Below are 14,292 nucleotides of genomic sequence, written 5' to 3'. Positions count from 1 at the left end.
TTGTTGTGCCTATCTGTGACTCATCATCTCCACTATATGGTGAGTACGAACTACCCTTTTCATAATATTGTTACATTTCATCCTGGGTTTTCCATTGTTGTATTTCATCTTTTGCTTTTTAAACAATAGATTGTCATTTTCAAATGCTTAAATATTTGAACTTCACATGCACAAAGATTCCAACTGTAAAATAACGGGAATTAACAATGAGCACAACTGAAAATGTTAATACAGTGATTAAAATAACACAAAGGAATAGAAATAAAAAATTTACATTAAAACCAATTAACCGAATACAAGTAACTGTCAAAATCATTTCAATGAAGATTTAAAAGTGTAAGATTTCAAAGCACCTAACAATATTTGAACACACAATCTATTGCAGACGTACTATAACCATTAGACTAAACAACCAGTTTGTAAAACACTGCTATTTTAAAACAGAGAGCATCACATAAAATTCCAAAAAAATTTCCATCAGTTACTCGCCAGGATGAATAGTTGCAGGGTGTAATACCTACAGCATCATTTCCTTTCTTCACATATTTAAAATCTTTATAACCTGATCCAACCTTACTTTCAGAATGATATTCTTTTCAGTTATAAAGTTTGTATTTTTGATTTATCTCCAAAATCACACAAACAGTTAAAGAAATATTCAAAGGCTTGTACAACTTCCTCTCCATCAGTTAAAGAAATATTCAAAGGCTTGTACAACTTCCTCTCCATTGTAAGTTACTGTACCAGCAGCCACTGAATGTGATAGCTACCAGTATTCTACTTTCCCTTCTGGCCATACTATAATATTCCATTCACTATAAACTTGTCATCTCACTTCACTTTCAGTTATTCTCTGATTGTCTGAGGCGTTATTTATACTTCCCTAACATAGAATTATGAAATAGGCACGTAAACTTACAAATTAATGGTTGGATAAGCTACCAAGAACTTCACCTATCATCAATTTAGTAATTAACAGCTAGACTGACTGAAGCCCTTCCTGATAAATCTTTATCCTGAGATCCAGAAAAATGGGTCAAGTTTTTCTCTACATTTCGTTTAAGTAAACAACTTGGCTAATGTGAGATTAATTCAGAAAACTATGTCGTCCTGCTTCACAATTGTGACTTCAATGCTCTGGTTCCATTAGCTTATCTTTTTAATGAAATTGATAATGCCTGATGCATACATTTAGGGGACATTTTGCATCTCCAGGAAAAGAGTGTACTGAGCCTTCTTCAGCAGTCACGGTCTTGAAAACGCCAGTGGCAGGATGAGGATGATTCATTCTTATTAGAGCAGTCTTTCATCACCTCACAGAATATTTTCTTACACAAGAACTTGACACTGAATGGGACTGAACTTTAAACTAGTAGCTCAAGATGCTAACTTCTACACTACAGTGATCATAATGTGAATTAATAAAGAAAGGGACTAGGCAGTGATGGAGTGTCACGAGATACTGTCTGGCTGGTTTGCAGGGACCTATCTGATTGTAGATACATTATTGACAAAAGAACTCTCCATATTTTGAAAACACTCAAACCTTTTTAACCATACAAACAGTCCCATGTTAAAGCCCCAATAACAGCCTCAGTTTTAAAAAAATTACACACGTTGTTCTATAATCTGAAAGTAGGAAGTACGCACAATACACAAATAATAAACATAGCCCCCCCCCCCCATGTATATATATGCGTTTTCCTTCACAGAGTGTAAGTAGTAAAATTTCTTTTCAATTTGTATTATTATTGGATCATACTTAATCCAAACAGCATCTGTGGTAAAAGAAAGGAGTATGAGAAAAGTATGGGACAACTTACGCTACATTACACAAAATAATTATTCTTACCTCAATATTTCTCTGTTCATCCTCTTCTTGCAAATTATAGCTATCAAATGCTTCATCACCTTCTTCACATTGATCAGCCGCTGCGAGCTCAGGGTTGAAATAAAACATCTCTCTTCCCGACATCTATAAAATAAAAACAGTTTATGTGACATGCAACAGAAAGCACAATCACATTTTTTTTTTCACTGGATTAATACAACAGTATTAGCTGCACTTAAATGTCACGGACATGAAGTAAATGTTCTACAGTAACACAGCTCTGTGAGCAGGAGGGAAAAATTTTTTACTTGTATAAATTCTGTGTTGTTATATATAAAGAATTACTCACTGTATCAAATACAGTGGACTTTAAAGTCATGGTTAAAAACAATCCTCAGAAACTTTGCCGCAAGCAGTTTTTAAACTGCCTGTCACTACAGCAGGATTTTGTCAAATGTTGCCTTTCATAAAATTTATTTGATCAAATCTACTACGTTACCTTAGAGTTGATCATTGAAAGTGACAGGCTTCTGTTTACTACAAGTGGCTGGGATGTATAAACATATTGCGAAATGACTGTGTGTTGCATACGTGTAGTGGAGAAGCCTGGTGAACATGCAAAGGTGATCACATTTTGTTTCTTGTGGTGCTTTAATTATGGAAAGGTGTTTTACAATCTGGAATAATTTTTCTTTTTAGGCAGGGAGATGGAAATCCAATCTCTCTCTCTTCAAAACAAATTAAAATAGTCCGCATTGGCAACTCGTATATGAAGTCAAAACCAGAAAAGATGTAGGCAAGTTCATTGCCACCACTGATGTTCATTTGTTCATTGAATAGGGAAGCAAAGAATTAAACAATGGGAAATCCAGGATGGAATGTAACAATATTATGAAAAGGAAACTGCCACTCACCATATACCGGAGATACTGAGTCACAGATAGGCAGTCTTCTTGTTGTGCCTGTCTGCGACTCAGCATCTCTGCTATATGGTGAGTGGTAACTTTCCTTTTCATAATATTGAAGCAACGAATTATTGTTACTTGTCAAGAACAGAAAATCAGCAGCATACAATTCATTGATGATGCAGCAGTAGTAGCCGAGAGTGAACAGGAATTGAGTTTTTTGGTAACTGTAAAGGGATAAGTACTAGCTGTAGGTTAAGAAATGTAGGTAAAGAAGAAACTTTCACAGGTGGGCATGGTATAGGACTACATGTTGGAGCCGGGAAAGACAAACTTGACAGGTACATGCAATGCATATAAGCAAGAACAAAACCTTAAGGTCTTTTATAAGGAATATCCAGCAGCTCATGTCCAAGAATGAAAAAAATCATGCCTATTTTTGAATTTACTAAAATGAGCCTGAAATCTGTAAAGAAATTTGAGAAAAACTACAATCAGAATTTAAAAAAATTGCTATTACTTAGCAAGCAAGCAGATATACTTATAATCAGTTGTTGTTATTATTATTATTATGGGTTAACATTAGCAGGGGGGGGGGGGGAATCTTAGTTTAACTGCAGTTCATATTTGTATAGGGAAAATCACTGCCTTGTTTAGTAACTGGCAAGTATGAAACTAACAGCATTTAAAATAGCAACTTCTCAGTTGATATCATGCAGTTCTTCTGTTACTACACACCAGCGATTCTGAAGGAACTGTGATGAAATATTTGATGACATTGTGATAACCCTTGTTGCACCACGTCAAAGAAATAAGATGAATATTTGATCAAATTTCTTTGCCAAAGAAATTTGACAGTGTAATACCAACCTTAGTGTCGTAAGCCATAAATTTGATAAAACTGTGATAGTATGTACAAGTGGTAAAAATCAAGGCCCTGAGAGGAGTATTGATACCAACGATGAGGAATAATTGCATAAGAGACAAAAGTATACAGGCCAGGATGGTCTTCAGGGCACAGAGCAGATGAGGGCTCAACTACAGTGAGAGGCGACTCCCCCACATATGACCCCTCTGCCAACACAGGGGTAAGACAGTTAGGGAATAAAAAAATCCTTCTAGATGGATGGAGACAAGATCTGTACTAGTGAAGGGGAAAAAACTGAAAACATAATGAACACCAGTAGGATGAGCAACAGTAAAACAAGATGAGAAAAATTATCACGTCCGAAGGTGGGTATGCACAGTTGACAGCAGAGATGTGCCCCTCCCCCAGCCCTCCTAGCTCAGCATGTGGCAGGAAGTGACCCTGTCACAACATTCCCACACCCGTCCCTGTATAGTCAAAGGGTTCAAGATGGGAACAGAATCCACTCTCTCAGAGGATGCATTAAAAACTTATTTAACTGTCCTTTCATAATCAGATAGTGTACACGATACATAATCTTTAAGGTACTGCCTTCACTGGAGTGTTAAGCAGCACACACACTAGACCAAGAAACAAAAGCCATTGGATCTAGGCAAATGTTTGTTGCCAATGCTTTCGTGTTTGGCCTCTCATCCTCACCAGAGTAAGGGGTTGTGAAAAAGTAATTTGACCATGTGTAATCACAGTTGGCTCCGATAACTTGTCAACAGTGCTTCCATTTTGTTATCATTTTAAAGTAGCATTCTAATTACAATTTTACTGGCACATGTTATGAGAGAAGAGGAGGGTTTAGCAGTTGTCACATCTGCAACATTTATTTTACTGCAACAATCTGGTCATTAGGAAAAGAAGAAGAAACAATGCTGATCCATGACCTCTCTCAAAGAGTAGAAACAGTGTGGAGGGACAAAACTGACTGACCTTAAAGCTGACTTTGAATATGGACTATTTCATATTTTTTTCCGAACAAAAGCTACAGATAGCAAATTGTTATTGAATTGTGTACACTTTAAGTTTCCTACGATGACACCTCTTTTAGGGGAGCTGTACCTGCACCAGAAAAATTAATGGGCACTCTCATTTTTGTGTGTTTCCCTTTGCCGTAAACGGCAAAAAAAAATGTCGATAAAAATTACATATCTTTTTCACATTGTGGAGATTACTTTATAGCAGCTCACTTATTTCCCTGCAAGAGTCTAACCTTTTCAGTTTGTTTTTATAATCCCAGATCTTAGGGCCCCATAAACATTCATGTTCATGTCAAAACTATCAGCTTTAATGCTGTCCGTATTCCACTCTGTACTCCAGTATTTTTAAACACAATTAATACACACCAATCAGACATAAAAAACACTAACAAACCAATGAACCTGGTGACCATACTAGCAGAGAGGTCCCATGGTCAACCCACCACCAAAGCTCTGATGTTACCGCCGGCATTCGGGATTGTAACCAAGACCAGCAGTCACTTTGTTGGCTCCGATTTGCTGCCTGTACACACTTAACAAATCTCAACCGACAAAGTGGATGGTTGCCGTCCACTGGCCTAGAGTGTATACACCTTTATCTGAGGGCGCACTCCCAACGCAGTAATATAAGGTGCAGCGCAAGAATGTCTAACTGTATCAAAGAGTAATTAAAGAAAGAGCAAAAAGGGGTTATCAGGACGGCTGGTGGAGGAGGTAGGGTTGATCAGCCCCCCACCCCTGGCCCAACATACAGCAGACACTCCAATGCCAACCAGTTTAACCTCAACCCAAAAACAGTTTAAAAATGTTAAATTTGAGAATAGAAAGAACTTTCTGAGGGGCAAAGAAAAAGTTAAATTGTCCATATGTTGTGTCTTATCAGAGGCAAACAATTTAGAGGCCATTCTTTTATGTTGGGAGCCAGAGGGGGAGATCAGTCCACTAGGGTCTGAGCTACTGTCTGTACTGACAAATTTAATCTGGGAGGAATGGGAGGAGAATAGGGGGTAGGGGGCAGAGGCAGTAGCTCACTAGATTCTCCATCTCTGCACCAGAGAAACCACAGCCAGGATCATCAAAGCATATGTTAGGTGATTAGTCAGCTATTTAGCCAAAGGCTAGCCAGTTCCTTCTTCAGGATATCCACGTGAGACCCAGAGAAAGACAGCTCTGCAGGCAGTACGTACAACTGTCAGAGACAAGAGTAACAACAATATTAGCTCAAAGACTGCTCATTGCATTATTGCAAATTAAAATGAGGTCGAGGGAAGCCTGTTTAATAGAACATAGAACTCTGTTAATACCTATCAACTTTGTTGTAAAAGTACTTCATGTTCCCAGCAGTCAATGTTACTCCTGACTGTTGGGAGATATCCTGTCCTACCAAGGGATTTAGGACATTAGTGTGAATGATAGCAGCACTCTGATGCTCTTGAAAAACTGAGAAGAACAGAGTCAAAAGGCCATGGGGGCAACTGAAACAAAGTGTTTGGAACAGATTGGTCCTAAGGTAAGTGCCAGAGGGTCAAAATCCACTGTATGAAAAAGGAGTTAGATAGGTCACGCAATTAGCAAACTGTCGTATGGTGAATGCGTAAGTGAGCAAGAGCTGATACTGTTGGAATTGAAGAGAGAAGATCTGCCTATGGGACTAATATGAAAGGTGCTCGGAAACATACACTTACTCCATGCTGATGTAGTGGGTCCAATAATTTCAAAGTTGAAAGAACACTGAGCTGTAAACCTGGCAAACATAGTCCAGTTGGGATCAGACAAAGGCCCGGTAAATATTGGAGTGTTGTGATCACCACCTCACAAGGTGCTGGCAAAGCAGTACCTATGTTTGTTTCACCTTTGTGATTTCCCTTTCGAAAGATATCCATTCCTCTTCAACTAAACTGTCCACTGAAATATTCAGTACTGCAGTATTTACACCCTTAGAGAATTTCAAACTAATCTCAATATTGCTCAGTGCTTCGGAATTCCCCTTCTTTCCACGAAGATTCTCCAGGGTAATTCTCTTAAACTTCAGTCTACTCTTCAACATCATTAAATTGTGCTTTGCCTGGGCACGGTAAACTAAGTTTTGGAGAATGATGACCAATGAAACTGATTTCTTGGACAGCAACTTAGATTGTGGAACAGAAGGCGAGCGAGTAGCCCTGGGACTTGCAGTTTGAGGTTCCTCCAGCCATTGGCTGGTTCCTCCAGCCACTGGCGGATGTTGGGTCAGTGGTGTGGATTTCTAGCTAGAGGGAGCCCTGTCATCAGTGGATGACAGAGGGGGATGCTGCTTTTACAGCCAGGTGCAGGGAGGGAATGGAGGGACACAGCACTCAATGGCCTGGCCAGAGTAGTGGCACAACTGATATAATTCAGACATAATATACACAATGGTACTTTTTCTGAGCTGCAAAACATTAGATGCTAGTGAAGACCTCAGGTTCCTGAATTTTGTGGTGGTGGTGGTGGTGGTGGTGGTTAGTGTTTAACGTCCCGTCGACAATGAGGTCATTAGAGACGGAGCGCAAGCTCGGGTTAGGGAAGGATTGGGAAGGAAATCGGCCGTGCCCTTTCAAAGGAACCATCCCGGCATTTGCCTGAAACGATTTAGGGAAATCACGGAAAACCTAAATCAGGATGGCCGGAGACGGGATTGAACCGTCGTCCTCCCTGAATTTTGTGTTTCTTAATTAATGTACGACACTTTCTTATTACACTCACTGCCGTATTTGAAGTGTAACTTGTTCAATAGCACCGTAGATTATTGCTTTACACTCTACTAGAGTAGCTGGTAAGAATGGTGTAAACATGGTTCTGCGTCATTTGGAGAGAGAAGTTTGATTATGGGTTGCACTTAGAGGGTGTGCGCATGGAGGCCGGTGAGGCAAGACGGCAGCGAGTGAGTGGTCAGCGGCAGATCACTATGTGGACCTGTCAGTTTCAAGCGGCTGGCAGATACGAGATGCCACAAGGGTTTATCCAGTTCCAGCACACAGCTTTAAAACAATGCTTTATCCAAGTTTGCATTGATTACATGCAAGCACAGATTAGTACAACAAAGTATGATGCACCAAATGAAAGAGGAGTTTGGGATGATTTAGTCAAGATTTTGATACGATTTATATGAATTTTACATCAAAAGATATTAAACGAACAAATCTGCAACATGTGCAATTTATTGAATAATTTATAACTTTTGAACCAATGCAGATACAGAGCAGTGTGAGTGCTTATTTTAAAGGTCTCATCGAAATGCAATGACTGACATACTTGTATAATTCGCAGCATTAATATTTCACTGGTAAAACAACAATTTCATTAATTGGTTGCTAATAATGAATTAAAACAGCAAGGCAGTGTATGATAGTGGGTGTCATTATACACATTTCACCATGATTAGTTTTCAATACTTGTAATTATTATGATATGTTGTCTTTGTTTATTAATAATTTTTCATAGTTTTGCCCATATTTGTTTAATCTTTGTATATATGTAACTTCTGATCAGTGTATCAGAAAGAATGCTTCAAATCTGTATGGAATGTGTGCCTTAAAAAGAACTGTGAAATTACTTTGCAACACAAGTCGACAAAGCTATTTGCGCACTCTGCAAAGATAATTGCAAAACATTAAAACATTAATTCTGGGTGAACTATTGCACCTACAAATTTGTGTAATGTATGTTTTTTGATGAGAATCTGAGTGCGCATATGATGGTGCAAACAGAATTAAGATTGCTCTTCCATGTAAAAGTTGTGCAACGAAGTGGTCAATGGAAAGCATTTACGTAACACAGCTTCGAGAATTCCAGATTGAGAGTATTTAAGCATAGCTGATACAGAGCTCCAAAAGAGTTCTGTGCGCCTTTGCTGACGCTGGACTTGTATTATCAATCTGACTCTTTGATGATAATTTTGTGGCTCCGGAAGTGTTTTACTTCACTGAATTCCGCATGTGTGTGCAAGTGGAAGATAAAATTTTTCATCAAGAATCCAGATTTAGGATATTTTCAGTGTGGAACACAGTAGGAACTTGTGTATTTTCATGTGTTGTGTCTTTTGGTGACTGTTTTTGGAAGCAAATGGGACTTTGCTGCAAAAATCGTAGCTGTGGAACTGTTTCCATATGAATGCCACCACACTAAGCAGCCGAAATGCTACTGTTGGCCTGTTTATTTCTGAGCATTCAAAACTGTATTTTGGGACGCCAATGGGACTTAGTTTCTGATCGATTTGCTGAATATCAATCTATGTCCTTCAGCCTTCAACAACTTTTAATAAAATTTATTGTGTGTTTAATATCACTACTGGGGGCTCAAGCAATAATTAAAATGGTACCTAACTGTTTGGAAGATAGCACCAGTGAACTGTATTTAGTTATGAACAAAATTTGTGAATTTTAAGGAACTCAACACACGCATTCAATTCTTCATTTGACTTCAGTCTCCTAAACTGTACCCTGTTTAACATCAAGTCTGATGAATGTTGAGGCCATTCAATTGGTTCATCTAGACCGATAAATTTATCTGGAAAGGGGTCATTGAGGAAATCCCAGATGTTGGTGAGACAGTGTAGTGGGGTTACCAAACTGGAGTAAATGGATGCTGTATTCTTGGTTAGCCTCATCAATCAGTGGAATTAAAAAGTGATCCAACGTATCTAAATACACATTCTGGCCTGAGCTGCAGGAGTTGGTGGTCATGTGTGTGTGTGGCGTGCTTGCCTGTGTGTATGAATGGTGTGTGTTTCTCTTTTGCTGATGAAGGCTGTGGCTGAAAGCTTTGTGCAAGTTCTTTTCATTTGTGCCTGTATGCAACATAACATGTCTTCTCTACAGTATGTAGAGTCTCTATGTTTTCCTTTACCTTTTTCTTTATGTCGAGAACAGTAGGCATTTGCTTTACTTCCATACATTAGTCACTCTAATCCTGTAACTGACTATGTCCTACCTACTCATGGAATGTATGGCCAGACAATATAATTTTATTTATTGACTGGTAATATGTTGTTTAACCTTTTCTGTGGGAGACATATCACAATGTATGTAAAGCCCTCTAGTGTAAGTTCTTATGATCGGTGCACGCCAACATAACATCCTGATGGCCGATCCAACAGAGGGCGCTGATCATTGATCTGTCTTTTTTCAGCTGTCATATAGACATTTATCTTTATAGGTAATTTATGCATTACGTATATTAATTTTTGACCGTAAATTCACCATAAAAGGTTTGGACCTATTATCTTCATATATTTATGTTTAATAATTTTATATGGGTAACTGTATTCATCTTTTACTGCATCACACTTTGTTTCTATGATAGTTATCAATATTTAAAAGTCCGCTACATGTATTTTACCTAATGTGTTTTTATCAGATTATGTTTTTTGCATAAATGATGATTACATCTAAGCTCACAGTAGCAACATCTAGGTAGGATGTAGGCAAACAGATTTCTGGTAGCTACTGTACTTCAGTAGCAAGTAGCAATAATGACTCTGTGGACAATGTGGCCTATTCTACACCTTATTTTTAGAACTATGTGACAATGCTGTGCTGACTACATTTATATGTTTTGACGATGCCATTATGGCCTTATCACTTTAGGACATGGTTAGAAAAGTTACATTTTACCGTATTTTATCTGTACATTTCCCTGGTTGTATGATAGTATATTGTGATATGTATTGCTATATTGTGTTGAAAGACACACTGCTCACTAGGTGCATATATTTGTATATTGTTGATCTGAGGATGGTCATTACGGACTGAAACTGGTCATCGTCAAAAGAATTGATATTGTGATGAAAGACTGGAATAAAAAAACATTTTCCTACCTTGTTAAGTCACTACTCCGTTGATTGCATTGCCTTGGGAGAAGAAAATGCTGTAAATTTTGTTCATGCTCAATGCGCAAAAGGTGGTAACTTTTGGGCTATCATGAAGATGTTCCCAAGTTTGTTGTGCATTTTCATTGCCCCAAATCCTACACATGTGTTATTAACTTTAGCACTTAAGTGAAAAGTTGGCTCATCACTAAAGATGTTTCCAATGAAACCTTTATCTTCATCCTATCATCCAATGTAACATTTCCCCATAAAAGCCTTTCCATGCAATCCTATCAGTGTCTTTCAGCTCTTGCAGCATTGTTAATTTGTACAGTTTGAGACGCAAATGTCTTTTTAACACACAGCAGCCACATGTGGGACACTCAGTGTATGAGAAACGCGGCAAGTTGATTTCGTAAGTTGGTTAACAGCGTTCTAACTCACTTGCTCTACAATTACGTGGCCATACTGGGGACTTTTTTTTAAATGGATTATCGAGCAATCAATCAGTTTCAATAAAACACTACCTTAATGGTAGTCCTATTGGGATGATCTTTAGTGTACTGGGTGCAAAAACTATATTGCATAGTTGTCATAGCCTTCGATTTCTCAAACCAAAGCATGTAGCAAGCACAATCTGATCAGTGAAGGCAGCCATCTTTGCTACAATCATCACCAACATTTGTAACAACGTGATTCGTACTAGTGTAGGGTGTCCATCACAACTTAACCTACTTTCCTACAAAACTGTTTCAAGACTATAGTTAAATGTTGGGTAAAGTCATTTTAAAAATGCCCTGTAATTCTGTTTTAGGACAACCTATTACTGACTGTATTTTAATATATTTTTTCATATTAGCAAATACCAAAGAGCTTGTCACACTGTCAAATTATGTGTGCAAATCTAGATAAGCAGCAGTGTTATCAACCATGTAAAATGATCCAAAGAATGTATGAAAACAAATTCTATAGGTATGAACTACAATAAAACCCTACTGCTGTCACAGGAAATTTTCATTTTGAATTTTAAATGGAGCAAAATGCTAATGCTTTGATAACTGAAGTACAGTAACAAAAGATTGAAATAACAACTTACACCAATCTGGCGTCCAGCTTTGAAGTCTATTCTTTTCTTCTCTTCCTCTTTCAATGCAGCTTCCTTCTTTTCCTTTAGTTTACGTTTCTTCCAAGTGGTAAAGGTTTGTAAAGTTATTTTCGTTAAAGGTGCACCAAGTGCTGCTCTCTCTCGCTCTATCAGATCTTCTAATGAAATCTCATCTTTTTTGTCTTCTTTCTTTTTATCTTTCTTCAATACAAAACCTGGTGGCAGTGCATGCCTATAAATGCAGCCTGTGCCATTTGGACACTGCCAAAACCATCCATATTTGCTCTTCTCCAGGGCATCTATGAAGTACTTACATATCTGCAAGAGTAATTAAATGTGCAACATGAACACTAGCACAAATATAGACAACTAAGAAACTATGCAAAATTGTCCAGCAAGATAAAACACAGGGAGTTGAACCCTAAATGATAATTCACTCAATTCCACAGGTGTACACAGATCTCACCCCTCAACTTGAAGTCTTAATTTCCTCATCAAATAACATCTGCCAACATTCTAATTCCTTTAATAGTTATAGCTTTAAAAACTTAAAAAGGGAAGAAAAGTAGTATCACAATATTTTGCCCCCCCCCCCCCCCCCAGCAATCACAACATAACTATGACACAGTAATTTAAAAGTACTGATAACTAAGAATACTAGAGTGCCGCATACAATAGTTGTATTATATGCAACCAAGCAAGAATGATTATTCTACCATTAGTGTGGTTCACATTTTTCAAGGTCTTCTTTGTGCTAGTCTGGTTCTGTTACATGAAAAAAATAAGTTGCATGTAATTTGAGCACCAAACAAAAATGAGAAGCCACGTCCCTAGGTCCCTAATTTGGTGGTGGAAATATAACTCATTTATTTTTACCTAAAAAAACCACTGAAGTAGCTGATTAACCAATTACTTTCAGCTAAATAAAATTTTTTACTGTATTAAATTTAATAATTCAATCTAAAACTGTACATCTCAGAGGCAAAAATGATGAGAAAATTCAATTCTCTTTTACAAAACCAAATTCTTTGATAACTTCTCTTTTTTATACCTAAAAGCTTATGACGATACACAGATAAAATGTGAAGCAGGTACTACTTCTGTTTGTCATCTTTTACAAATAATTTATTGTAGCCCACAATGGGCTTGATGCCTCTTTCTGCCTTATTGTTTACAAACTCTAGTTTATTGGTGTGGAATGTTGACCAAATCTTCATTCTCATTCCACTGCCAAGTATATGCTTTAAGAAACTCACCACTCAAATCAAATCTGGTGAAAAATGTTCTTGTTTTATCAGAAATAATAATGCGCCCATTTCATTGATTTTTTGTACAGCTACACAAGCTACATAAAAGTTGACAACACCTAGACAGCCACACCATCAACCACCATCACTCTTCTACAAACTGAGCTTGGCCAACCTCCTTAACATCCCCTTGCCTTCAATACTGCCTCCACTCCAATGATAACACATAATCCCTAGAACCATTCACAATAGAAAAGTGTCCTGAACTTCTCATCTAAAGCACTCTCCTTTTCTGAATTATCTGTATTATCCTTACTCAATCCCAAAACCGTACCAAAAGTATCGCTGACATTGAACCTTGCCTTGAACAGCTCTGACAATGATCCTAACTTGATCCATTACCACTACCTCAAAATCATTCCTTCCAAGAATTCCTCACATCCAACACTTCTTCACAACCATTCTTCAGGTCCCTACAACATGACGCTAACCTGTGCTCTGCAGAACTCCAGGCTCTTTGTTATCTAAACACTGGTGACTCCCATCATTATCATCCCAGGGGACTAGGGATCTACCACTGACATACTTGACCGACCGATGGGACTATGTAGGTGGAGATATATGCCAGCTGTCTGGCACCTCTACATAGCATCTGCCATGAAGATCCCATCCCTGTGATTAAAACTGTAGTCCCTACTTTTTACCCCAGGTCCCTCACAAGGACTAATGCCTCAATCCATTAGGACTAACACTCAATCCATAGAACTTACCCAACCCAAACCACACCCACCCCACTTTTTAACTTCTTCCGCAGATCCACAATCACCCTGGCCACCCCACTGTTGCTAGCTTCAAAAGTATATCTGCTTTAGTTGATCAACACCTGCAACCCATAGTAGAAGGACTTTCCTCCTACATTAAAGACACCAACCATTTCTTAAATCGTCTGAAACCTGTGCCAGTCCCAATCCCACCAAACACCTTGATTGTCACCATTGGTGCCACTTCCCTCTATACCAATATCCCTGATGTACATGATCATCTGCTGCTGAACATTTTCTCAGTCACAGGCCACTCGATTCTAAACCTATAATGTCCTTCCTGCTCATCTTAATCAACTTTACACGAGGGAATTGAAAAAAAGTACTTACATCACTGAAACTTTTTCAATGTAATCTCTTTGTAGATTAATGCACTTGGTTCAATGATGTACCAGTTCCTTGATCCCATCTCAAAAATGAGTTTCCTCCAGGCCTGCAAAATAGTTGTCAACTCTGGCTATCAATTCTTCACTTGAAGTGAATCTCCATCCACCAAGAAAAATTTTTAGTTTTCGGAAGAGATGGAAGTCTGGCGGAGCTATATCAGGTGAATAAGGCGGGTGTGACAACAATTCATACCTTAGTTCATGTAATTTTGCCATGGCAACAGCACTTGTGCAGGTGCGCATTGGCTTGATGGAAGATGACTCTTCCTTGCTA

General features: G+C 38.2%; 1 protein-coding gene across 1 annotated transcript in view; it reads right to left on the bottom strand.

Moving 5' to 3' along the window:
• LOC126253295 (zinc finger CCCH domain-containing protein 15 homolog) overlaps nucleotides 1-14,292 on the bottom strand; it is a 44,249-nt gene that overhangs the window by 9,905 nt on the left and 20,052 nt on the right. Inside the window, exons 4-5 of the mRNA XM_049954525.1 lie at nucleotides 11,556-11,882; nucleotides 1,853-1,975 (exon numbers count right to left, since the gene is read on the bottom strand). Of these exons, the coding sequence (XP_049810482.1) occupies nucleotides 1,853-1,975; nucleotides 11,556-11,882 (450 nt within the window). The remainder of the gene's footprint in view (nucleotides 1-1,852; nucleotides 1,976-11,555; nucleotides 11,883-14,292) is intronic.

Source organism: Schistocerca nitens, chromosome 4, assembly GCF_023898315.1.
Source record: "Schistocerca nitens isolate TAMUIC-IGC-003100 chromosome 4, iqSchNite1.1, whole genome shotgun sequence".
Taxonomy (NCBI): Eukaryota; Metazoa; Arthropoda; class Insecta; order Orthoptera; family Acrididae; genus Schistocerca; species Schistocerca nitens.
This window is presented reverse-complemented; position numbering and strand designations above follow the sequence as displayed.